General features: G+C 50.8%; 1 protein-coding gene across 1 annotated transcript in view; it reads right to left on the bottom strand.

The window, feature by feature from the left end:
• SRCAP (Snf2 related CREBBP activator protein) overlaps nt 1–26,926 on the bottom strand; it is a 1,742,136-nt gene that overhangs the window by 1,198,799 nt on the left and 516,411 nt on the right. Inside the window, exon 12 of the mRNA XM_085618450.1 lies at nt 25,268–25,482. Coding sequence (XP_085474576.1) covers nt 25,268–25,482 — 215 coding nt within the window. The remainder of the gene's footprint in view (nt 1–25,267; nt 25,483–26,926) is intronic.

Below are 26,926 nucleotides of genomic sequence, written 5' to 3'. Positions count from 1 at the left end.
GCCTGCAGCTCTCTGCTCACAGGCCACGCAGCAGGCTCTAAACACTGTTCTGCATAGACTGCCAGTGTCGTATTCCACCCCAGCTTTTAACCAACTAATGAATCAATCAGTCAGGGGCTTGAAAAGCGCTACTACTCACCTGTGATGATCTCAAGGCGCAAGGGGGGGGGGGGGGGGGGGGGGGGGGGGGGGGGGGCTTTGCGATAAAGACTGCAGACAAGGCTGTATGACACTCGCAGACTCAAAACAAACAGAGCAGAAAAGGGGAGCTAGGGTTTTTTTTTCACTGAAGGTGCTGGTGGTGGTGCAAAATTTGGTTTTGCCCTGGGCACTATTTACACAGTCAACCTCATGTGTTAGTCTGCTTGTCGGGGTAGTTGTATGCAAGGCTGATCCTAGTATTGCAATGGTTGCGATTAGGAGCTGTTGTATTAAAGCAACCTTTCACACAGTACTTATTGGCGTAACTCAAAATAATGAATATGCTACTTACCAGTATGCATCTGTTCTTGGCATGTAGGGCTGCTGACATTCATATCTGTGCATAGATCGCCGCCTAGTGTTGGGTCCGGATGTTTGCACGTTGTTGTCCTGGAAGAGTCTTCGAAGTATCCTGAGATAGGTGACTCCTCCCCTGGACTACAGTGCGCATGGGCATCCTCTCCATCCTCAGATTGTTTTTCGCCATTGTGGCAGTGATGGAGTAGATACAGAAAGTGATGGCCATGCTATACAGTAATTCTGAGAGCTGCAGCTGCTACAGGCGCCGGGGAGGAGGGTGGGCGATATGAATGTCAGCAGCCCTACATGCCAAGAACAGATGCATACTGGTAAGTAGCATATTCAGTTCGAGGCATGTGGGCTGCTGAATTCATATCTGTGCATAGAATATATAGCAGTACCTCCTATTAGCGGCGGCTACCAGTGCCAGCTGAAGCAGTCTGAAAAAGAGTTTTGAGAACAGCCTGTTCTACAGCTGCCTGCTGTTTGGAGTGTACATCTACACAGTAGTGTTTGGTAAATGTATGTATAGTGGACCATGTGGCTGCTCTAAATATTTCCTGTAAAGGAATGTTTCCCAGGAAAGCCATGGACGCCCCTAACTTACGTGTTGAGTGGGCTCGTGGGGGAATCGTTAATGTGCGTTTAGCTTTTTGATAGCAAATTTGAATACATTTAACGATCCATCTGGCTATACCTGCTTTGGAAATGGCGTTGCCCTTGTGTTGTGGGGAAAAGTCAACAAAAAGTTGTTTTGTCTTCCTAAAGTCTTTAGTTCTGTCCATATAGTACATGAGGGCCCTTTTTACATCTAGTGTATGGAGCATTCTCTCAGCGACATTTTGTGGATTCTGAAAGAAAACAGGCAGTTCAATAGTTTGATTCATGTGGAACTGCGATATTACTTTAGGCAGGAATTTGGGGTTGGTACGTAGTACGACCCTGTTTGCGTGAACCTGTATGAATGGCTCTTGAATGGTTAGTGCCTGGAGTTCACCAACTCTTCTTAATGAAGTGATTGCTACTAGGAAAGCTACTTTCCAGGTGAGGAATTGAATCTCACATGAGTGGAGAGGTTCGAAGGGTGGACCCATCAGTCTGGTGAGGACCAAGTTGAGGTTCCACACCGGTGCTGGTGGGTGTCTTGGGGGAATTACTCGTTTAAGTCCCTCCAAGAAAGCTTTGATGGCAGGCACTCTGAATAAAGAGAGGTGCTGCCTGTTCTGGAGATAGGCTGCTATTGCGGTCAAATGGATACGTATCGAGGTGTATGCCAGATTGCATCGGTATAGGTGTAAGAGGTAACAGATTATGTTTTGAATGGATGCGTCTAGCGGGTTAATGTCATTGTGGGTGCAGTAAATGACAAACCTCTTCCATTTAGCTGCATAGCAAGCTCTGGTAGTGGGTCTCCTGGCCTCCTTGATGATCTCCATACAGTCAGGTGGCAGGTTTAGGTAGCCAAACTCTAAGACTTCAGGAGCCAGATTGCCAGGTTCAGCTGTTGCGGATCTGGGTGCTGAATTTCGCCATGGCTCTGCGTTGAGTGTAGGTTTTATCCGCAACCACGGAAAGCTCGTGCATCTGGTGACTGTGTCGGCTGAGCAGATCCGCCATCTGATTGTCCTTGCCTGGGAGGTGTTCTGCCATGAAGAATATGTTCCTTTGAATGGCCCACTTCCACATGCTCTGAGCCAGATGAGACAACTGTGGAGAGTGTGTTCCTCCCTGCTTCTGTATGTAGTACATGGCAGTCATGTTGTCCGTCCGGATCAACACGACTTTGTTGCACAGGTGTACTTTAAATGCCTTCATGGCTAGGAAGATTGCCATCAGTTCTAGAAGGTTGATGTGCATCTTCTTTAGCTCCCCAACCCTGGAGAGAGGCGTCCGCTGTCAGTACTATTTGTGGAACAGGCTCTTGGAACGGTCGGCCCTTGCAAAGGTTTTGTGGATTCCACCAATGCAGAGAGTTGTATGCCCGACCGCTCACCAACACTAGGTCTTTTAATTGCCCGTGAGCCTGATTCCATTGACGTGCTAAGCACTCCTGAAGCGGGCGCATATGTAGTCTCGCATGCGGGACTATGAAAATGCAGGAGGCCACCCTGCCTATCAACTGCATTAACACTCGCGCAGGAAGGGAGTGTTGAGGTTTGAACTTTGAGATCAGCAGTTGCATGCTGTTGATCCTCACTAAATTTGGCTGAGCTGTGGCTGCCAGAGTGTCTATGGTCGCGCCCAGGTAATGTTGTACGGGTGCGGGTTGTAGATGTGATTTTGGGTAATTTAGTGAGAATCCCAGACTGTGAAGAAGGTGAATGGTGAGGGACATGTGGCTGGCACATTGCTGGGCTGACTTTGCCTGAACAAGCCAGTCGTCCAGGTAAGGGTAGACGTGAATGTGTCGTCGCCGTAGATGTGCAGCCACTGTAGCTAGGCACTAGGTAAAAACCCTGGGTGCTGTTGTCACGCCGAAGGGGAGGACTTTGAATTGATAGTGCTGTCCCTGAATAGTGAACCTGAGATATTTCCTGTGTGACGGGTGGATGGGTATGTGGAAGTACGCAACTTTGAGGTCTAGTGTGGCTAGGAAGTCTCCCTGGCTGAGCAGCGGGAGAACCTGCTGTAGGGTGAGCATATGGAAATGCTCTGACAGAATGTAGTGGTTGAGGGGTCTCAGGTCTAGTATAGGTCGGAGCGACCCGTCCTTTTTTGGGATTAGGAAGTACAGAGTACACCCCTGTCCCCTGCTGGTTGACGGGCACGACCTCTATGGCACCTTTTAGCAGCATACTTAGCACTTCCTGCTGCAATAAGGCTAAGTGCTCTGCGGACATAGGACGGTGCTTTGGCGGTATTGTGGGTGGAGTGGAGGTTAATTCGAGACAGTAACCGTGCTGGATAATATTCCTGACCCACCTGTCCGTGGTGATGGTTTTCCACGTGGACAGAAACCGCTGGAGTCTCCCCCCGACAGGTGTTATGTGGTCGGGGGGAAGGGAGAGGGCGTCATTGTTTGTTCTTGGGTGAGGACCTGGTGTTGCCGTAACCGCGTCCCCTGCCCTTGGTGCTGGAGCCACGATATCCACCTCTGTTGGGTTTATCGTAGGTACTCTGTGTGCCCCCTTTAGTGTATTGCTGCTGTGACCCCTGGCCTCTAGCTGCTCCCCTTTGCCCGGGGCGACGAAAGGAGCCACTACGAAATGTCTGCGTTTGGAGAGCCCCCATTGACTTCGCAGTGTCAGTGTCCTTCTTTATCTTTTCTAAGGTGGTGTCAACTTCTGGGCCGAATAGGTAGTCAGGGTTGACTGGCTGATTCAGGGTGTTGTTTTTAATCTCTGGTTTGAATCCGGAGATTCGTAACCAAGCGTGTCGGCGTAACATGACGCTGGTGTTAATTGCCCTTGCAGCTGTCGGCAGCATCTAGTGCGCACTTAATGGATGCGTTGGTAAGAAGTTGTCCCTCCCTGATGAGGAGCTCCGCTGCCTCTTTGTATTCGTCTGGCAGATGCTGGAGTAGTGACTCTAGCGTGTCGTAATGTGACCGATCATAGCGAGCCAGGAGGGCCTGTGTATTGGCAATGCGCCAGATGTTTGCTGCTTGGGCTGCAATTCTCTTGCCTGAGGTCTCCAGCACCTTGGACTCCTTGCCTGGGGGAGGAGCATCACCTGTTTGCGAGTGGGCTCGTTTGCGAGCGTTAGCAACCACCATGGAGTCCAGAGGTAACTGACCTCTAATGTACATAGGGTCCCCGTGCGCAATTTTGTATTTCTTTTCAATCCTGGGGTTTAGCACCCGTGCCCTGGTCGTTTCCTTGAAAATCTCTTTTGCAGGCTTGAGAACCCCTTTCAACATGGGCAAAGTTTTGACAGTCCTCTCGGAGGAGGCGAAAGTGTCCACCAAGAAGTCGTCCTCAACTGTGTCAGAGTGGAGTTGCACTCCATGATTGGCGGCAGCACGTTCTATGAGAGCATTGAAGGCAGCAGTGTCCTCTGTGGGGGATGTTTTTGCTCCGTAAAGCTGAGTGTCCTGGGTATCTGTTGCGGCACCCTGGTCTGCAGGGTCATCCCAAGCCTGATCTGGGTCCTGCTGCTCTTCGGGATCGATATCCCTAGGGTAGGTGGTATTGTCCCCCAAGTAATCCACCATGACGTCCGTGTCGGAGGGCGTAGGAGAAAAGGACTGGGGGTCCGGATAGGACGTGTGCAAGCGTTCGTATAGCACCGGTTCCGACTCTGCTGGCAGTTTCTGCTTTAGAGGGATTCTGTAAGAGTCCAAGGCCTGCTCTGGCGTGACCTTCCGTTTTCGGAGCATGAGTCTGCCGGTGTCGGCGTCGATGAATTGTGACGGTGAAGGCTCAGTAGGAGAGTGTCCAGTAGATGGGGACCTCTTCTGGCAGACACGTGTTCGGATCTCGAACATCTTCGGCGCCGTGGATGGCGGTAAACCAAAAGTGATGTTGGTTGGTGCCGAGGGTGCCTTTGGAGCCTTTTTCGGGTCGGGGCCCGACGTGGACCGAAGGGCTGCCCGTTCCCTGATGCGTTGCAAGGACGCTGCGACTTGCCGCACCGAGAACGCCGAAGGTTGTTTGGTGCCGAGTGGTTCCGTAGAGGTAGGCGTCGACTGCTTCGGAGCCACAGGGTCATCGATCCGAGGAGAGGTATTGTCCGTTGTCGGAGCCGAGGACTTGACGCGTGTCGCTGCCTTCGAAGTGGACTCCGGGGGCCGAGTCGCTTTTGTGGGACCGATGGCCTTCCTCTTTGGGTCGGTACCGACATCCGCTGCAGCGAGTTCGGCGCCGAAATCCCTCTTAGTGCGTTCGGAGCCGATGGTCTGGGCTGGCGTCGAAGGAGTGGAGGTATTCAAGGGCTTCGACCCGACCACTGCCAGTTTCACTTTCGTTTTTGGTGGAACTGGTGCGACGATTGGTTTCGGTTTCATTGAAGGGAAACCAGTCTTTTTCGGTAATAATGGCTCGTTCTGGATGTTCAAGGCCGGGCCTGAAGGCGGGGCCGGAGAACTTTGGGAGTGATCTCGGGTAAGGCCCGGAGGCGATCCCTTGACCGGAGCCGTAGAATGACGCACTTTGATAGCCTCCGTTTCGACGGATAGGCCCGGCTCTTCACCAGAGCTATCTTCTTCGGCCCCAAAGGCCTCATCGTAGTCTCCTACTTCATCGACGGCTTCGTCCCTGTGAAAAAGCGCTTCATCGGCGTCTTCCGATCGGGAATCGTGTTCGGAAGCGGGGCTGGAGTTTACTTCTTCCACGCTTTCAACATCTTCGTCCTCGGTGCTGAAGATGTTGGCCGGGGCTGGTGCCGATTGCTGCGCTTCTAATCTCGCTGCCCGTCGATTCCGGAGAGTCTTCTTGGATCGGAATCGGGTACAGGCCATACATTTCGATTCGTCGTGATCCGGCGAGAGACATTTGTTGCATACCGGGTGGACGTCGATGTGAGGGTATTTGGCGTGGCATAGAGTACACCGTTTGAATGGGGTCCTCGATTCCATCGTCGATGTAAGGTCGATGTTGGATTAAACACATCTAAAAATCTGGAATAAGCTTCTAAACTAAGCAAGAAAGCTGTCGATACCGAGCGGGAACAGTACCGACGAAAACTAAAGGCCTTTTGGCCTTAAACTAAATTTTCCTAACTTGAGCTAAGATAAGCACATCCGAACCCAATGGCGGAAAAAAACAATCTGAGGATGGAGAGGATGCCCATGCGCACTGTAGTCCAGGGGAGGAGTCACCTATCTCAGGATACTTCGAAGACTCTTCCAGGACAACAACGTGCAAACATCCGGACCCAACACTAGGCGGCGTTCTATGCACAGATATGAATTCAGCAGCCCACATGCCTCGAACCTCACTTCCCCCACCACAGGATGTGATGGGAGGGAGCGGAGACTCCCACGTCACAAATATTCATATGCCTGGGGCTGAAAGAGGCCCCTGGAGATTGGGGGGGGGTGGGGTGGGGGGGGGGGGAGGCTGTACATCGGGGGCTGCGTTTCGCCCTGACACTCCGTGGTTCACTGTGCAATTTCGCTCGGGCGCTGTGCACACATGGGTGTCCATCGTCGGATCCACACAAAGGCGACCAGCCCCCCTTGATAACAAGAGTGTGGCCTGGAGGGCCTGCGCCCTTCCCCGCCGGGCTTTGAGCCGAAACCCGGGGGTCAACACTGTGGAGCCGTGAGGATATCAGCGATATTTCGGAGAGGGGCCGGGGCGAGGGGCTTGTTCAGGGAGGGTGGGACAAGGGACATGCAAGAGCACATAAGCTTCTTTAAAAAATACCCACTACTCAGAGACTCAGTCTCAAACCCAGCAATCGCGTACACTGTAACCAAACAGGAAGACGGCCACCACGGAGACAGACACACAAACTACTGCAGAAACACCCACACAAACAGACACAGCACATGCACAGACACATTCCTGATATCACCCGCATGCCGACAGCGCTAGCAACAGATGCCACCGCGAAGCAGATGTGCACAACTGGGGAGCGAGCTAGTTCCGAGACAAGAGGCTAGAGAAGTCCGAAGAGAGCGCACTAAAAGGGGAAAGACAGAGCGAGAAGGGAGTGAAAGAAGGGGAAAAGAGAAACGAGAGATGGGAAACGCACGCGGGCAACTGAGAGTTATGGCTCCGGCGGCCATGTTAATGTGACAACCCAAGGGCACCACATGGTGCTCCATTAGTAAAAGCCGCAAAAAAAACAACAAGTGTTGGCCGCGCGCGAGCGGCTGGAGACGCAATATGTGGTGGGGGAGGGGGAGAAGCGGGAGTTGTGTGTGCGCGTGCGTCATCGTGATCGCGATCGCTCTGAAAGAGAAAGTGATCGCGATGACGCACGGGTTTTCAAAGTGCTGCTGGCGGCCGGCTGCGCGCGTGCACGATCGCGTGAACGCAAGCATTAGGCCAGCCAGCAGCACTTTGAAATTCCCACATACAAAATGTCTCTTCGAGCCAGCGCATGCGCTGGGCCCAGCAAGACCTAAAAAGTCTTCAGATTGTATGGTACATCTATGAATTAGTTCGAAACCAGCACCCAAAAAGACAGAATTAAATTGAAGTCTAAGTTTGGCATAATGAAGGGAAAAGAGGGAAAAATGCAAAAGAAAAGCATTATAACAGGTGACTGAAAGAATAGGCAGATTAGGAGTGTGCACAAAGGCCAAAGCAGCTGTTAAGTAGCCTTTAGCAGCACCAAGAGGAAAACCTTGATATGCCAAACAGGACATCAAGCGATTTTGCCAGTAGAGGAGCAACAGACTACTTGCGCCAGATGACAAGTTTAGACTAAAAGAAAGAAAACAATTACCAAAAGCTTACCACTGCCCATACTTGGGAGGTTGCCAAACTAGCTCTCAAGGCAACACCCCACAGGGAACTGGCCTTGTGCTACGTTCAGATGAAGACACCACTCAGAATATCCAACATGTCACTTGCAGAGTTAGCCTGCTCTGATCCTGATGGAACCTACTAGGCAACTGACAACTGAGTCAGGTACATCCTCTGAGGTTCAAGCAACCACCACAACCTCAAGACTTTGCAGACCTAGGGTAAAGAACCAGACTGTGTCCTGTCTGCTGCATAATGACAAAGCGGTCATGCTGTCCACTAGGACTTGGCCTTACCTGTCCTTGATGGTAGGCAGAAAAGCCTTGAGCGTAAGCCAGATGATGCGCAAATCAAAAAGACTGATTGGATGGCGCTGCTCCACCAGTGAGCAGAGATCCCTGAGCTACACATCCACCAGGTAGCTCCATCTAACCTCATCACAAAGATGACTAGTGTCACCACTGCTAGTTCTGAATTTGGACTGCCACACACCAGGTGGAAATCCAAAGATATGAAGTTGCTTCATTTCATGTGGTCTTTAATCAAACTGAACCGTCTGAAACCAAGCAAACAAAATCAAATCATACCCCTTATCAGCCTGAGAGGACACCAGGAAGGGGAACTAAAATGGCTAAGCAGACGCCAAAGTAGAAGAGGAAGAGCGTTCTGATAGTTGCCTCATCCTCTACATTTAAGCACTTCTCTTTGAGCTACAAAAATACTGAGCCACCTGCTGGACAGCTAGTGAGGATTTTCTCTGCCAGCACGCAAGGCTCTTCAAGCATCCTAAAAATTTCAAATACTGCTGATGGATCTAACAAGCAAAGAAAGCAGCCCTAGATAACCATTTTATTGCTGGTGTATACCATTCCTTTGGCAGTCATAATCCCAGCACCTAGAAAGGGAATACTAGATAAAGGACCAAGCATGGCCCTCCAGTTGACAGCAAACCCTCAGGGCTGATGCAAGTTGTATGCCTCATTTACTGCTTGTTGGGTTGGACAAAAGTAGGGAACTGTAATGAGTCAGTTGTAATTTCCGCATGGGAACAGCCACCAGTGCCATGCACTTCATGAATATGCATGGGGTAGATTTGAAGCCAAATAAAATAGAATTATTTTGGTTAGTTTTGAGGACAGGAAGACGGACTTCTTTTTTTTGACCTGATCTACTTTGTTTTCTTTACGGTCTCTAAAACCATGCATAGGAGTTGGAACAACAGTAACCATGATCAAAATGACTATATAGGACTACAAATTCCCCCCTTAATGTAGTTGGCCCCTTTTCGTAGACTGGCACTTGCATACAATGAAATCTTTGAGATGTTGTAGTAATACCAAGGACTTAGATCTGTTCATGTCCGCCATTGTAGTTGGAAGAGTTATCGCTCTGCTTAATAAAGGTTTTGCCACTATGAAAGGGAAAGCCTGCTTTGCCTGCACATTTGGTCTAAAAGAAGTTCAGCCATATAGTCACAATGGCACAGCATTAACAACGAAAAAGCAATCTCAATGAGAAAAAAAGAAAATGCTACTTACCCAGGATACATCTTTTCTTGGCATATAGAGCTGTAGAGTCATATGCTATGCATAGATCGCCATCTTGTGTTAGGTCCAGATATTTGCACTTTGTTTTTCTTCACAGTCGTCTTTCCAGTCACGAGGTAGGTGACTCCTCCTTTCGGTGATAGTGCGCATGGGCATCGACTCCAATGTTAGATTGCTTTCACACAGAGGGTGATAATGGAGTTAGCAGTAGTAGTAAAAGGAGATGTCCATGAATGCATGTATTTAAGTAAGATGTTACAGCAACAGGTATAGGTACCCGAGGGAGGTGGGTGGGAGCATTTGACTCTACAGCTCTATATGTCAAGAACAGGCGCATACTGGGTAAGTAGCATTTTCCGTTCGAGGCATATGAGCTGTTGATCATATGCTATGCATACACTATATAGCAGTTCTCTCCCAAAGCAGTGGCTAACCTGTATCTGTTGCAGTGGTCTGAAATAGTGTACCTAAAGCTGCCTGGCCCACCCTAGCTTGTTGTATTGCCAACACATTTACACAATAGTGTTTTGTGAAGGTGTGAGGTGTAGACCATGTTGCAGCTTTGAAAATGTTTAGAATTCAGTTCATGCACCGCCTGTGGTTAATAGACAATCTGTATCGGTGTTTCGTGCTCCAGGGTATCACCCTCTGAACAGAGTGTGGAATAATATTGTGGTAGTTGCACCCCCAAATCCTTGGGGTATGTCCCCCGGGCACAGAAGTAATCCTTGTGAAAGGATTCAATAGCTTCTATTTAAGTTCAATAAAGCCAAATATAGTCCATAAGTTTTGATGCTGTTTGATACTGTTATTCAATCACAATATTGTAGATAAACTTCAACTCCCAGAATGCATTATTTCTGGAAAATTAATTTCATAAAAGAGTCCAGTGTTCAGTTGGCTTTCCAAACCCAATGCATTTCGGCTTTGAAAATGTCATCTATGGGTATATATCCTAGGAATGCCATAGAAGCCCCTAGTTTGCGTGTAGAGTCTGCTCTAGGGGGAACTGTTATTTTTTGTTTACCTTTTGCATAGCATATTTGAATGCACTTGACTATCCATATTGCAATACCTGATTTCGATATGGGATTGCTTTTATGTGGTGGAGCAAAAGCGACAAAAAGTTGGTTTGTGTTACGGAAAGGTTTTGTCTTTTCTATGTAATAAAGCAATGCTCTCCTCACATCTAATGTGTGTAGTGCACTTTCTGCCACTGAATTTGGTTGAGGGAAGAACACCGGTAACTCAACAGATTAATGGATATTACAGTATGTCACAAACCGCTTCCACTATGCTGCATAGCAGGCTCTTGTGGTAGGACGCCTACCCTCTTTGATAATATTCATGCTGTCTGGCAGTAGATTAAGATAGCCAAATCAGACTTCGGGAGCCAGATTGCCAGATTGAGTTGACTGGGGTCTGGATGTCTTATGTCTCCATGGCTCTGTGTGAGAAGACTGGGTGTAAGACGTAGTTTTTGATGAGCAACTACTGAGAGCTCCAATAGATTTGTGAACCAAGGTTGACGTGCCCATTTGGGAGCAACTAGGATTAGTTTTAGGGACGCTTGGTTGAGTTTCCCAACCACTAATCGAATGAATGTGAGAGGGGGAAAGGAGTAAGGAAATATCCCTGACCAATACATCCATAGTGCATTGCCTTTGGACAATGGGTGTGGATAACTGGCCGCGAAGTTTGGGCATTTTGCGTTTTGGTATGTGGCAAACAGGTCTTTGTGAGGGACTACCCAATGTTGAAAGTTTGGCAGGAGGACCTGAGGGTGGAGTTCCCATTCGTGTATTTGCTGTCTGTCTGCTGAGGAGATCTGCAATCTGGTTGTTGACTCCTGGGAGGTGTTCGTCTAGGAGATAAAGTTTGTGGTGAAGGGCCCACCTTAAGAGTTCTTGGGCTAAGTGGGACAATTGGAGTGTGTGCACCCCCACCCCCTGTTTTTGTATGTAATACATGGCTGTCATGTTGTCTGTGCGAATTAGGACAGCTTTGCCCTGTAGGTGAGTTTGAAACACCTTGAGTGCTAGAAATATTGCAAGGAGCTCTAGGTGGTTGATGTGGAGCAACTTTTGTTGTTGGCTCCACAAGCCTTGCACTGTGAGCTGTTGTAGATGAGCTCCTAGCCAGTGAAGGACGAGTCCGCTGTCCATACTATCTGTGGAGCCAGGTCTATGAACGGCCGTCCTTTTGATACATTTTATGTGTTTCACCACTGCAGACAGCGAGGAGTACGGCCGCTTACCAACACTAGATCGGTCTATAGACCGTGTGACTGGTTCCAATGACTGGCTAAGCATTCTTGAAGTGGACGCATGTGCAGTCTGGCATGGGGAACGATCATGATGCAGGATGACATCATTCCCAGTAGCCGCACCTAAGTTCGAGCTGGAATCCAATGATTGGGTTGAAAGTGGAGATCTAAAGCCTGAATATTTTGAATTCTGGCTAAGCTGGGAAAAGTGAGAGTGTTTTTTGAGTATCTATTGTGGCTCCTAGGCAGTCCTTTGTATTGGTTGGTTGGTGATGTGACTTTTGTACATTGATTGTGAACCCTAGTTGATGCAGTAACCAAACTGTCCTGAAAGTGTGCTGCTGACATTGTTGGTATGTGTTGGCTCTGATGAGCCAGTCGTCTAAGAATGGGAAGACATCTCCTTAGGTGAGCAGCTACTATGGCCAGACACTTTGTGAAGACTCTGGGGGCAGTGGTGACACAGAATGGGAGTGCCCTGAACGGATAGTGCTGACCCGCTACCACAAACCTGAGGAATTTGCGATTAGCAGGGTGAACTGGTATATGAAAGTAGGCGTCTTAGATCTAGAGAAGATAGAAAGTCGCCTCTTTGTAGCAGAGGAAGTACCTGTTGAAGTGTCACCATGCGGAAATTATCTTATTGAATGTACCGGTTGAGTTCTCTGAGATCTAAAATTAGTCTGAGAGAACCGTCTTTTTTGGGAAGCAGGAAATAAAAGAAGAATACGCCGACCCGTGATGTTGGGGCGGCACAGGCTCTATAGCCCCTATTAGAAGTAGAAACTGAACTTCTTGTTTGAGGAGGTGGTCTGGTGATAGTTCGTGGGGCTTTGGTGGAATATTTGGAGACGTCTTGATAAATTCCAGGCAGTAACCAGAACTAAGTTGGAGCAACTAGGATGATAGTTAAGCAATGTTGCTGTAGGTTGCGCACCACTAGTGGAATGAGTGGGAGAGGCGGAAAAGCGTACGCAAATCTGCCTGACCAGTTCATCCATATCGCATTGCCTTTGGAATGAGTGTGGATATCTGTCTGCAAAGCTTGGGCATTTGGCGTTTTCTGGGGTGGCGAAGAGGTCTATCTGTGGTTGCCCCCACATCTGAAAAAACGGTTGAAGAACTTGTGGATGAAGTTCCCATTCGTGGATTTGTTGTGGTTGACGGTTCAACAGATCGGCTATTGTGTTTTAGACTCCTGGGACATGTTGGACTAGGAGAAAGATGTTCTGAGGTATAGCCCACCTCCATATGCTCTGTACGAGCTGAGTGAGCAGCATAGTGTCCCGCCTTGTTTTTGTATATAATACATGGCTGTCATGATGTCAGTGCGGACTAAGACAGCTTTGCGTGATATGTGTTTTTGAAATGCTTTTAAGGCTAGGAATATGGCCAGTAACTCTAGGTGATTGATGTGGATTAACTTTTGTTGAGGTGTCCACCTGCCCTGCATGGTGTGATGTAGTAGGTGAGCTCCCCAGCCGGACAGCGAAGCGTCCATCGTCAGAATTATTTGAGGAATCGGCTCTAGGAACGGTCGCCCTTTGGAAAGGTTTTTGGTGTTCCACCACTGCAAAGCGCGATGGGTACAACCGTCTACCAACACCAGATCTGTTAGCTGACATTGAGCCTGGTTTCATTGACGTGCTAAGCACTCATTGAGAGGACGCATCTGGAGTCTTGCATGAGGTACTATGAATATGCAAGAGGCCATCATCCCTATGAGTTGCATGAACACTCAAGCTGGAAGAGTGTTGCGGTTGGACTTTGGTGAGAAGAGCTTGTATGCTTGCTATCCTGGCGGGACTGGGATAGGCTAGCGCTCTTGAGGTGTCTATTGTGTCACCATGGTATTGTTGCGTGTTGGACGGTCGCAGCTGGGAATTGGCGTGGTTTGTGAACCCCAGGTAGTGAAGTTGTTGAATAGTGGCGTGAGTGTTTTGTACACACTGATTGTATGAGCTGGCTTTTATGAGCCAGTCGTCTAGATATGGGAAGACGTGGATGTGCTGTCTTCTTGGTTGTGCTTCCACCACGGCTAGGCACTTGGTAAACACTCTTGGTGCTGTGGTGACTCCGAATGGGAGTACTTTGAATTGATAGTGCTGACCGTCCACTATGAAATATTTTCTGTGAGTGTTGTGAATGGGAATGTGGAAATAGGCATCCTTCAGCTCTAGGGTAGTAAGGAAGTCGCCCTGTGAAAACAGAGGAAGGACCTGATGAAGTGTGACCATGTGGAAATGGTCTGAATGTATGTATAGGTTTAGGGGTCTGAGGTCTAAAATAGGCCTGAGACAGCAGTCCTTTTTTGGTATGAGAAAATAGAGGAAATAAACTCCCTTGATTTGTTGGTGTAGGGGAACTGGTTCTATTGCACTTTTTTGTAGGAGGGAGATTATCCTGCTTTAGCAGTAACAGATGTTCTTGTGACATTGGACACTGTTTGGGTGGTATGTTGGGGGGGGGGGGGGGGAGGTAGATGTCCGTTTGAGACAGTAGCCTGATTGAATTATCTGTTGCACTCACCTGTCTAAAGTGAGGTTTGCCCAGGCAGGGAGGAATTGGTGGAGTCTTCCCCCGAATGGAGTGGAATGGTCTGGGGGAAGTGGAGGGAAGTCATGGGGTGGGGGTGGGGGTGGAGGCAGAGCGCGAGTTGTTATTTTTGCCTCTGCCTTTGCTGTTATTCCCCCTGTAACCACCCCTTTGGTAACCTCTAGTAAAGGTGGATTGAGTGGGAGCCTTGTAAGAAGTGGAGGGGCTATCAGAGTAGCCGCCTCTGTGGGTGCTTCTGAAGGATGAGCGACAAAAGGACCGTCTGGGAGCTTGCGACTGCAAGGCTCCCATTGATTTGGCTGTGTCTGTATCCTTTTTCCATTTTCTCAAGTGATACATCCACATTGGGGCCAAATAGGTGTTGCTCATCGAATGGCTGATTGAGTATGGAACTCTGGACTTCGGATTCAAAACCTGAGATGCGTAACCAGGCATTGTTTCGCAAAAGGAAACAGGTGTTTATTGCCCTTGAGGCGGTATCTGCCGCATCTAAGGTACAACGGATGGAGGTATTAGTGATGGTGTTACCTTCCTGTATTAGTTCATTGGCCCTCTTTTAATACCTGTCAGGGAGGTGCTGCATAATGGACTCAAGCTCATCATAATGTGCCCCGTCATACCTGGCTAAGAGCAAAGCGCTATATGTTTGCTGCCTGTGACGCTGTGCGTTTGCCAGAGGCATCCAGGAGTTTTGATTCCTTATCTGGTGGTGGTGCGTCACCAGATGTTTGGGAAGGAGTAGTTTCTTTTCTGTAACTCCAGTTCTGTAGTAGGGGTATCTCTGTTATAGTCATAATCTAGTGAATAGTCCCGCCCATGTGCGCGGACCCCGGAGCAATAAAAAATAATCTCTAAAAGGTGACAAATCATGCAGACCTGCATACACCTTTAAGAGTGAATTTAATTTAAAGACAGATAATGCAGCCTATACCCACAGGCTACACTGTCCAGTACTTCAACTAGAATTCCACCAAAATCCACAAACAGCACTGCCTGTCCAGTTTTTCTCCCCATAGGAAAAAACCCTGCCTCTACCAGCAAAAGCCACTGGAATGATAGAGAGGAAGGAGTGGACAGACAAGCCCCATAGGCTGCCATTATGTGGCTTGGAACAGGATACTGTGCCTTTAAGAAAACTTTCCAGTTTTCCAGAACTTTCCCCAGTATCCCAGAATGCCCAGCAGGTCCCATTTACTTTCAGTTCTTTTTGAAGGCGTAGCACGCCAGACCTGTAGCATTCTCCATATGAATAAGTATCTCTCCACCGGGGAGGAGGGCGGGCGCTTATGACTATAACAGAGAAACCCCTACTACAGAACTGGAGTTACAGAAAAGAAACTACTCCTTCTGTAGTAGGGGATCTCTGTGTATAGTCATAATCTAGTGAATAGAATGGCAAGCCCATCCCCACACAACAAAAGCGGTGGAGAACACATAAGACACAACCACTACTGTGCGAACAAATTTCGCAGCGAAGCCTGCCCAACCTGAGCATCTGCCCTGGCATCCGAGTCCAGACAGTAATGCGCAGCAAAGGTATGGACCGACTTCCAAGTGGCCGCCTTACAGATTTCCGCAATCGGAACATTACGCAGCAAAGCCGTCGTGGCAGCTTTGCCCCTGGTGGAATGAGCCTTAGGTTTACCCCCTAAGGTCTTATTAGCCTTTTGATAACACAACTGTATGCAGGACACAATCCACCGAGAGATGGACTGCTTACCGAAGACTGTATCCATTGCAAACAATATTCAGCACCCACTTGTCCTGAGTAATTTTTCTCCACTCTGCCGGAAAAAATCGAATGCTTCCCCCCACTGGAGTGGGTAACGGTTGAGGGGGAAGTAACAGCTCAGGGCCGAGACCCGGCCGGGCCCTTGTTTGTGGTAGTAGCCTGCTGGCCACCTCTGCCCCTCTGGCGCTTCTGGAAGGGCTTGCGGAACTGCTGCTGTTGTGGCTGCTGCTGTCCCGAGCCCTGCCCACGCCCTCGGCCCGACGACCCGAACCTCCTCTGGAACGGTCGTTTCTTTTTCTCGGCCTTCTCTAACCCGACGGCCGTCAGGGTTTCCGCTTCAGCCTTCATGCGGGCCATTTCATCGTCCGCATGCTTCCCGAACAGGGTCTCCCCCGAGAAGGGCAAGTTGGCCACTCTCTGCTGCGCCTCCGGCTTGAGGGACGTCAGGCGCAACCAGGAATGCCGCCGCTGGTGGACGCCATGACAGTAGGCGTGGGCGGCCAATAGCGATATATCCGCTGCTGCGCTGATCGTTTGGTTAGAAACCAGCATGCCTTCGCGCACCGTCTCCAAGAAGTCCTCCTTCTTGTCACGTGGCAGGAGGTCCGCATATTGCTGCAGGGATTCCCACAGGGCCCAGTCGTAACGGCCCAACAACGCCCCTGCACTCGCCGCCTTCATCGTGGTGGCAGCGGTACCACACACCTTCCTGCCCGCAGAGTCCAGCCAGCGGCTTTCCTTGTCCGGTGGCACCGTGGAGGCCGGGGCGGTCGCATGTTGTTTTCTCGCCGCCGTCACGATAACCGAAACCGGTTTCGGGTCCCCTCTCAAGAATGACGGATCCGACTCCGGGGCCCTATATTTCTTCATGAGCCTGGACGGAGCGGCCTTCGCTGTTGCGGGAGTGAGGAACAGTTCCAAAGCTGGTTCCACCAGTCCAGGCACGAGAGGCAGGAGGGGGCGAGACAAGTGTCTTTTATGAAGCGTCTCAAATATCACGGACGTCGTGGGTGTTGGAACCGTCACCGTGATATTCAGCTTCGCAGCCCCTCGCAACAGCACCTCCTGGAACGAGACCAAGTCGTCCACCGGCGACACCCTAGTCCCCGGGGAGTCCGACAGCGTCGGGGAAAGGTCCCTGTCCGAGGAGCGCGACCTGGACCTATACCTTCTGCGGCGTCGTCTAGAGTCTGACGAGGATCGCCCTCGGCTCCGCGATCGTCGCCTCCTGTGAGAGCGGGAGCGCGACCTCTTCGGCTTAGGCCTGTCCGCCGGTCTCGCTGGTCCAGGCGACCGTGGGCGTCGTGGCTTCGGGGTCCCTTGCGGCGGAGTCGGGTACCGTGGAAGGGAAACCGACCTCGGGGGGACCGGCGGCGGCACCGCAGGAGTGCTTGGCAGCAACAGAGGCCGGGGTGGCGGAGACAGAGTCCGCGGCCGCGGAGGAGGCGGTGGAGGAAGTGGAGACGGTGGTGGCGGTGGTGGTGGTGGTGGTGGCGGTGGAGGAGGCGGTGGCAGAGGTGAGAGAGGAGGAGGCGACGGAGACCTCCGAGGCGGGGTATACACCACTGAGTACACCGATCCCGGCGACTCTCTCTTCCTCGACGGCGACCTCCGCCTCGACGGCGACCTCCGCCTCGACGGCGACCTCCGCCTCGACGGCGACCTTCGCCTCGACGGCGACCTCCGCCTCGACGGCGACCTCCGCCTCGACGGCGACCTCCGCCTCGACGGCGACCTTCGCTTTCTCGACGTCGATCTCCTTCTCTTCATCGACGGCGAGCTGCGAGCCCTCGACGCCGAACGCCGACGCCGGGTCTTCTCTCGACGTCGACCGCTGGACGCAGTCGAAGACGGCGTCGTCGCCGACGACGCCGATGTAGTCGACGGCGGCCTATTCAGGTCCCTCGACGCCGATCGTCGACGCCGTTTTTCCCCAGAGCCCTGGGGAGACGGCGAACAGACAGTGGTCATCCTCCTCGACGTCGCCGTCGACGCCCTCGACGTCGACGGGGAGCGGGAGCGTTTACTGGTCTTCCTGCCCCTGGGGAGCCCCCCAGAGGCCTCAGCAAGGGCCAAATCAGCCCTTCCAGACCCACCTGGTGCCTTCAGTCTTCGCTCCTCCAGAGCTTGAAGCCTGCTCTTCATCCTGTCCCTCAGGGTTCTTGCTGAAAACGAGTGGCAGATGGTACAGCTTTCAGGCACGTGGGACTGGGGAAGGCAAGCTATGCACACCTCGTGTGGGTCAGTTTTAGCCTTCTTTCGACCACATTCCGGGCACTTGTCGAACAAGCCAGGCATGTTGACAGTACCAGCTATTAAACACAAGAAAAAGTGACAAAAATTGCCAAAATCTCAATGAAAACCTAGAAAAAGGTAGAGCTCAATGCTCCAGGGTCCTGCTAGCAGGAGCCGGAAAAAAGAACTGAAAGTAAATGGGACCTGCTGGGCATTCTGGGATACTGGGGAAAGTTCTGGAAAACTGGAAAGTTTTCTTAAAGGCACAGTATCCTGTTCCAAGCCACATAATGGCAGCCTATGGGGCTTGTCTGTCCACTCCTTCCTCTCTATCATTCCAGTGGCTTTTGCTGGTAGAGGCAGGGTTTTTTCCTATGGGGAGAAAAACTGGACAGGCAGTGCTGTTTGTGGATTTTGGTGGAATTCTAGTTGAAGTACTGGACAGTGTAGCCTGTGGGTATAGGCTGCATTATCTGTCTTTAAATTAAATTCTCTCTTAAAGGTGTATGCAGGTCTGCATGATTTGTCACCTTTTAGAGATTATTTTTTATTGCTCCGGGGTCCGCGCACATGGGCGGGACTATTCACTAGATTATGACTATACACAGAGATCCCCTACTACAGAATTTGCTCTCTTCCTTGCATTAGAGACTACTGAGTCTAGTGGTGCGGGCCCTTAATGTATGCTGGGTCAGTAGGAGCAGCCTTATACTTTTTTCTATTCTTGGGTTGATGACTCGAGCCCTGACAGGGTTTTTAAAGATCTCTGGTGCATGCTTAATGACCCCTTTAAGCATGGGTAAAATTGAAGTGGACCTTTGTGTGGTGTCGAAAGTGTCAGTGAGAAAATCTTCCTCCACTGGGTCTCTATGAAGGGCAACCCCGTGGTACTGGGCAGCTCTACTGGTTGAAGCCGATATTGTCCTCAGGAGCAGGAGGGGAAGGCCTGGAGGGGTAATGTCATCTTCTGGGGTGTAAGGGACGTCTGGAACACTAATCATCTCAGGGATCTGGGGAGCCAGTAGGGGTCGGGTCCCCTAGGGGTTGATCGTCTGCACCTCCCCCTGCATCATCTGAGGTGTTGTCATCATCATCATCATCTACTGGGGTAGGTGATGGTGTAGGAGAGTGGAGTGGTGTGGGGGGGGGGAGGAGGAGGAGGAAGAGGAGAAGGGATCCTTAATAGAGAGTTAGCAAAGTCTCTCTTTTTCGGTGGTGGTGCCGGTGCAGGCGCTTCTAGTGGTCTTTTCTTGATGCTAAGCATTAACTGACCAGTCTTAGGATCCTTCACAAGAGTCTTTTGGGTAGGATCTGGACGAAACAGTTCTGTGGGAGGCAGATCCTAAAGAAGACTGCTTCGGTGCCGTAAGTTTTTTCGGTGTCGACTCGGTAGCGGTTCTATGTTTGGAACAGTGCAGTTTAGTAGTGTCTTTGTCCGATGGAACCTGTTGTTTTTTCGGTTCCGAGGTCTTTGAAGAGTTGGAGTCGGGGCCCTTCGATGGGCGTTTTTTGATTGGCTCCGAGGCTTTTGTCGGTGCCGAGGAACCGGTACTAGCCTTCGACGCTTAGATGTCGAAGCAGGGTTCGGCGTGGAAGAGGATGTCTTCTTTTTCGGTGCCTGAGTATCTTTTTCGGCATCGAGGGTAGGCTGACACGAGCCCGAGTCACCTAAAGGCTTAGTAGGCTTCTTTACCGGGCCCGAAGGCAGGGCATGGGAAGCAGCGTCTCGGTGTGCACCTGCGCCCGAAGGTGAAGGTGGTACCGAAGCATTTTTTGATAGTCTCGAGAGGGGGTTTGGGTAGGGGTCGATGTCTGTACTTACGGCCCTCTGAGCTGGAGTGATGTCCTCGACGTCGGAATCATCTGCTTCGGAGGCACTGATGATGGCTTCCTCGACCCGACCCTGCTCCGGAACATCGACGCCTTCTTGGAAGATGTCGTCGGGGATCGAAGATGACGAGCGAGCCATTGTTCTTCTAACTCATCGGTCCCGGATCGTTGTCTTGGAGCGGAAGGAGGCGCAAGCTGGACAGTCTCTGGCCTTGTGCTCCTGTGAGAGGCAGAGGTTACACACCTCATGCAGATCGGTGTGGGGAAACTTCGACCCTCATCGAGGACACTTTGATTGGCGCCCTTTCCATGAGCCGGAGATGAGGCCCAGGTAGGCCCAAAGGCTGTCGACGACCGGAATCGAAGACTTCTAAGTTGAAGGGTCGCGTGGTTTGGGAAACGCGATCGAAACAATACCATCGAGAAGGGAACAATTGCGCGTTGAAAGAGAAAACCATTAACGGTTCCGAACTGGAACGCGAAAAAACATACGAGCCCGATGGCGGGGAAAAAAAATAATAATAAAATCGGAGGATGGAGCAGATGCCCATGTGCACTATGATCCAAAGGAGGAGTCGCATACCTCGTGACTTCCAAAGACTTTCCAAGACAAAAATAAGTGCAAACATCCGGGCCCAACACTAGATGGCGATCTATGCATAGTGTGTAATCTGCAGCTCATTTGCCTCGAACCAGTTGTTACACCCTCAGCGGCACAGGGGCAGCCGGGTGCAGAGGGAGTTAGGCCCAATGTTAGCCTATGGCGGGCAGGGGGCCTTAGGTTGGTGGCTGCTAGCAGGCAGGTCACGCGGCTCTGGGAGCTCGGCTCCTGGTCACTCACTCAGAGCAAGTGGGGAAGAAAAATAGGATAGAGGTTGCACTTCCAGGGGCACTCGGGCGGCTGGGTGCAAGGTGCTTTTGAGCCGTCGGGCGCTCAATGTATTGCAATGGAGAAGTTACCAGATGAACAAAGGCTGCAAGCTCAGGGACGGAGATTCTTCAGGTGCGACCACCACTTCTAGAGGTAAGTTGGGAAGCTGTAGGTTAGGTAGGCACCCAGGAGTTGGGCACAGGGGGCCGCAGGTGTGCCTTTTGGCGTCGGGAAATCTTACACTCTGCTGGTCGCGATAGAGGGGTTCCTGGTTCTGAGGCTGCAGGCGTCGTCTGGAGCGTCGAGGAGGGTCCTTGGGTGCTAGATTCTTGGTCACAGTCACCGGGGGGACGTCCTCAGGGTCTTTGTTCACTCAGGCACAGGCCGGGCTTGGCAGGTGCAGAGTGTGCAGGAGTTGCGGCTCCTGGCTGGCACCAGGGGTTTGTTACTTGCTTTGAGTAGAACCACTGCTCGCGGGAGTCCCAGTCTTTTAGAGTCACAAGGCAGCCAGGTCCTCCGGGGATTGAGGTTGATGACCACTGGAGGCGCCGGGTTTTAGCAAGAGCAGGTTCAAGGATCGACAGGCCAGAAGGGCTGGGGCCAAGTCAGTTGGTGTCGTCCTCTTGTTAGCAGCTGCACGGCAAGTCTTCTTTCTTGTTCTTTTTGCTTGTTTCGGATGCGGGATCTGAGGAAGGATGGATCAGGGTGACCCTAAATACTAAATTTAGGGGCGTTACAGGTAGGTAGAGGTCAGGGACCAATGGGTCCCTTCCCTGGAGTAGGTACACCCCCTATCCTGCCACTCTCCAGTGGGAGGGGGGCAGGAGCCTAGTCCTGATTGGGCAGGGCTCCCCATCTTCAAGATGGCAAGAGCCCGGAGATGTGCTTCACCTCGCCTCCCCCACCTGAGGGGTAGGGTTGGCAGAGTCTGGCACACCCCCTTTCCTCAATTGGGCTTTCCCGCCAGAGTGGGGGCTAGAACCGGTGGGGACCAGTTGCTGAGTACAGCAAGTGGTCTGGAGAGGCTCAGAAAGGCGGCATGCCTTTGAAGCTTCCCCCTGCCCATCCTGGGGGAGGAGACCTAGCACCTCGCCCAGGACGTGCATTGTTGTAGGCCCAGGAGAGCGGATGGCTCTCTACCCAGGGGACCAGCAACATGTCTGCTAGGTGGCAGCCTAGGCAGCCTCTCAGACAGGACGTGGATTGTAGGTTAGGCTCAGGGGGCTACTCTAAGTTGCCCTCTGTCGTGCATCTTACATTAAATCCCACACTGGCATCAGTGTGGGTTTAATGTGCTGAGAAGTTTGATATCAAACTTCTCAGTCTTCAGTGTAGCCATCATGGTGCTGTGGAGTTCATGATGACTACCTCCCAGCACCATATACTCTTAATGGCAGCACTGCACTTACAGTGCCCAGGAATGGCCCTGGGCACTGTAGGGGTACAGGGCTCATGCACCTGTACCCTCACCACTGGCATAGGGCACCCAGCTACAGGGGTGACTGAGGTATGCCAGGGCAGTGTGTGTTGTGGGCATGGCACACAGGGATATGTGCCATGTAGACTCTTTTGTTCTGCACCAAGACACTCAGCCTGCAACGGCAGTGTGTATGTGTCAGGGTACAGGGCTCTAAGGGTGGCACAATAAGTGCCGCAGCCTCTATGGGCCTTCTCTGGTCACAGGGCCCTGGGTACCCTTTACCAGGGGCTGACATGTGGCCAGAGATGCCAATTGGGTTTTAGGCTTCATGCAGTTTCAGAGAAGGAACACAGGCCCTGGGCACCTGATTGGCAGGAGCCCAGGGTACACTCAGTCAAAGTACATCAGCAATTCAGCAAAAAGTGGGGGCATACCATGCAAGAAAGATGGCACTTTCTCACACTGGAGGGGTCAACCCACGGTCGACTCGGACTCTGGAGCGCTGGGGGACCTCGCTCAGACCTGTGGGCCACTCGAACACGGACTGTAGGCGACGGGTGCAATGGTGGTTCCAGGCTTCGGGTTTCATTTTCCTCAGCAGGCTCAGTCTTTCTTTGGTGTTTCTTCTGAACAGAGCTTCTGTTCACATAAGAGACGGTCTTTGTTGAAGGCAGTCAGTCCTCCCAGGAGTTCTGGAGGTCGTTGGCTGCAGGACAAGACTAGTTTTTGGACAGGATCTATGGAAACTGCAGACGGGCCCGTAGTGCTGGGGCCATGTCAGTTGTACTCTGCTGTCTCCTATGCTGGGCGACTTCTATCATCCTTCTTAGGTTGCGGGAATCTGTCTTCTTGGTTCAGGGCTGCCCCCTAAATACTGTTTTTAGGGATGTTTTAGGAGTCTCGAGATTAGTAGCCAATGGGCTACTGACTTTAGGGTGAATACACCCTTTGTGCGCTCACCCCACGTGGGGGAGTGGGTGCAATCCCTAGTCCTGATTTGAGAGTGCCTGCCATCTGCAAGATGGCGGGCACTGAAGAGTGGCCCTCACCCGACCTCCCCCACCTGAGGGGTAGGGTTGGCAGAGGTGGGCACACCTGGGCTGTTCTAATTTTTCCCACCGGCCTTCCTGAATAAAAGTAGGGGAGACAGGAAGGGGGCTGCTCCTGATAACAGGAGAGGCTGAGGGTCGCATTACAAAGGCGCAAGACCTTTGAAGCTCCCCTGCCACAAATGGCTGTGCCTGGCGGAGGAGTGAACACCTCAGCCCAGGAAATGCTTTGTCTCTGGGCTCAGGGAGCAAAGGCTCCCACCCCAGAGGTCCAGAAACATGTCTGGTGTGTACCAGTCAGTAAACCCACCAGAGGCTGGTCGTTTTTCAGGGGGCATTGCTAAGATGCCCTCTGTGTGCATTTTTCATTAAATCCCACCATGGCATCAGAGAGGGTTTAACGTGCTTAGAAGGTGGATACCAAACCTCTCAGTTTTCAGTGTAGCCATTATGGTGCTGTGGAGTTCATAGTAACAAACTCCCAGCACCATATACTTTTAATGACAGCACTGCAATTACAATGTCTAAGAATGGGCTTAGACACTGTAGGAGTACAGGGCTCATGCACCTGTACCCTCACCACTGGTACAGGTCAACCAGCTGGAAGGGTGACTGATCTATGCCAGGGCAGTGGGTTGTAGACATGGCACACAGGAGAAAAGAGAAGGAGAGAGAGAGACGGAGAGAGAGAGACAGAAGGAGAGAGAGAGAGAAGGAGAGAGAGAGAGAGAAGGAGAGAGAGAGACAGAAGGAGAGAGAAGGAGAGGGAGAGAGAAGGAGAAGGAGAGGGAGAGAGAAGGAGAAGGAGAGGGAGAGGGAGAGAGAAGGAGAGGGAGAGGGAGAGAGAAGGAGAGGGAGAGGGAGAGAGAAGGAGAGGGAGAGAGAAGGAGAGGGAGAGGGAGAGAGAAGGAGAGGGAGAGGGAGAGAGAAGGAGAGGGAGAGAGAAGGAGAGGGAGAGGGAGAGGGAGAGGGAGAGAGAAGGAGAGGGAGAGGGAGAGAGAAGGAGAGGGAGAGGGAGAGAGAAGGAGAGGGAGAGGGAGAGAGAAGGAGAGGGAGAGGGAGAGAGAAGGAGAGGGAGAGGGAGAGAGAAGGAGAGGGAGAGGGAGAGAGAAGGAGAGGGAGAGGGAGAGGGAGAGGGAGAGGGAGGGGGAGGGGGAGGGGGAGGGGGAGGGGGAGAGGGAGAGGGGGAGGGGGAGAGGGAGAGGGGGAGAGGGAGAGGGAGAGGGAGAGGGAGAGGGAGAGGGAGAGGGAGAGGGAGAGGGAGAGAGAGAGAAGAATAGAGAAGGTGCAGGGCCTCTAAGGGTGGCACAGTAAGTGCTGCAGCCCTTAGAGGTCTTCCCTGGTCACAGTGCCCTGGGTACCTGTGGTACCATTTACCAGGGGTTGACCTGTGGCCAGAGAGGTCAATTGGGTTTGGTTATCAAAGCAGTTTTCGGGTAAGAACATAGGCCCTGGGTACCTGATTGGCAGGGGTCCAGGGCACATCAGGAGTTCAGCAAAATGCGGGGGCAACCATGCAGAAAGAGGGCACTTTCTCTCACTGGAGTGCAATAGTATTTGTGTTTCCAGCACAAGATTAGTCAACAGTACATATAGGATAATACCCACCTCTCAACATCCCTTTCAAAAATCCATTTTTAGCTAACTTTATTATTCTAATATCTAGCTTTTACTTACCAAGAAACAAAAACCAGTCTCCACAATGTCTACATTCCTCAGAGAATGACAATCTTCCAAAGTTTCTTCCTTACTATTCCCTTGCTCCCCCTTCTGCTATTCAAAATCTGAGTTGAACCTTCGCTCAACAGCACTGGAGTCAAATCCTATATCATCCTCAATACCACTTTCCACACCAAGTCACCCCTTCCCTTCTCACCCCTTCCACCCACCTCCAAAATGTACCTGTGTTGTTGCCAAAGTGTAGCCTTTAGGCTGCAGACTTTCTGCAGTTGCTGCAATGTCGGTTATCTCTTTCTTTGGTCCCAGTGTCTCTTTGTGTGAGGCATTTACCAGATGGCCTTTCTGGTTATCTTCAATCCCCTGGAGGAGATATTCAACGCCAACACCTTTATCATCTTCATCTTCAACTTCACTATTTTCTTCATCCTCAGAATAATCTTCAAAAAAACAAACAGATTAATATGAGGTCAATTAGGAGCTACACATTTGTGCTATAGAATATTAATGATGGTTTGAGACACAATGCCCCAATTCCAAAAGGGTACTACATAGACCAGTCAAGATCACAGAAAATACTACAATGCATCACAAACATCACTTGCACCAACAGCTACTGCAAATATTTGACAGAATTCCAGTACCCGATACATTGTCATTGTATTTAAACAGCACTTGTAGGAAACTGCCCATTTGGACATGGTCAAAGTCACCGTTTGCTCTAGTGCTGAAGCTTTTTCACTGAAAGTGCACAGGGTCCCTGTTAACAAGGCCCCCAGTGCCAGTGCTCTTTCCCTTACAACAAGGTAAATCTTTGAAATGTAACCCAATGTCAAGGACTTTAGCCCCCTCTAAGTCCCTAGTAAATGGTACCCCGTGGCTATTAAAGAGGGACCTATGGGCTACAGCATGTATTATACCAACCAAAGGGACTCTCACAAAAAGTGCATGCAAACCGCTACTGCAGAATGCATGAAAATGAGCAAACTATTTTGAAAACACAACATGACACACTCGCTGTGAGCCATGCAAAGGTACACTGCATATACTATATGTAAGTGACCCTTACAGCAGACCTTTGAGCCCTAAGGCAGAGTGCATTACAGGATATGAAAACAAGTTACGTAACTGTAACTTTAGTTATCCAGTATTGGAAACTCATTGATTCACATGCTTGAAGTCATTCCCAGTTGTCGAGATGGGAGTCCCCGGATTATAAAAATAGCAATGCAAAGCCATTACAAACTAGAAACCAGACCTAGGCCCATTCTAGTTTTGTAACATATCTACCTTTTTTTGTAAAAGTGACCAAATAAAAGCCTCACCCCTTAGAACCCTACTGAGAGAACCGCAGACCTTCAGATTTTCATAGCCGTAGTGCCATAGGGTAACCAAGAACATGCAGAAGGTCGAGCTTTCCCAGGGGCGGAAGGTGGATCACATGTGAATCTATGAAAGTTTCCAATACTGGAGAGCTAAAGTTACAGGTAAGCAACTTGTTTTCTTACTCCAGTTTTGAAACTTTCATAGAGTCACATGCTTGAATAAGAGTAGCTATCACTAATGAGCACATTTTTTGTTGTTATTGTATTGAACAACCATAAACAATGTCTCGAAGAATAGAGAAAGTTAACATTTACTAATTTTAGACGTCATCAACTAACACGGCTATGGGGGCGTGGCTTGGGCGCATGGCAAGATGGCCTCTCACTAGAGAGGCTCTGCCCAGCTGAACTGACAATCCGTCTAATATCCGTCTATAGCACTACCAGTCAGCTCTAAATTGAGAGCGATTCCTACCCCTTCTGTATACTTCCAAGATTGAAGTCATAATTGCTGCCCAGAGGAGCCTCTGAACCGTTAGGCGTGGAGGACTATCAGGCA

Source organism: Triturus cristatus, chromosome 7 (genome assembly GCF_964204655.1).
Source record: "Triturus cristatus chromosome 7, aTriCri1.1, whole genome shotgun sequence".
NCBI classification, from domain to species: Eukaryota; Metazoa; Chordata; class Amphibia; order Caudata; family Salamandridae; genus Triturus; species Triturus cristatus.
The sequence above is the reverse complement of the archived record's forward strand: the minus strand, read 5'-3'. Positions and strand labels throughout refer to the sequence as shown.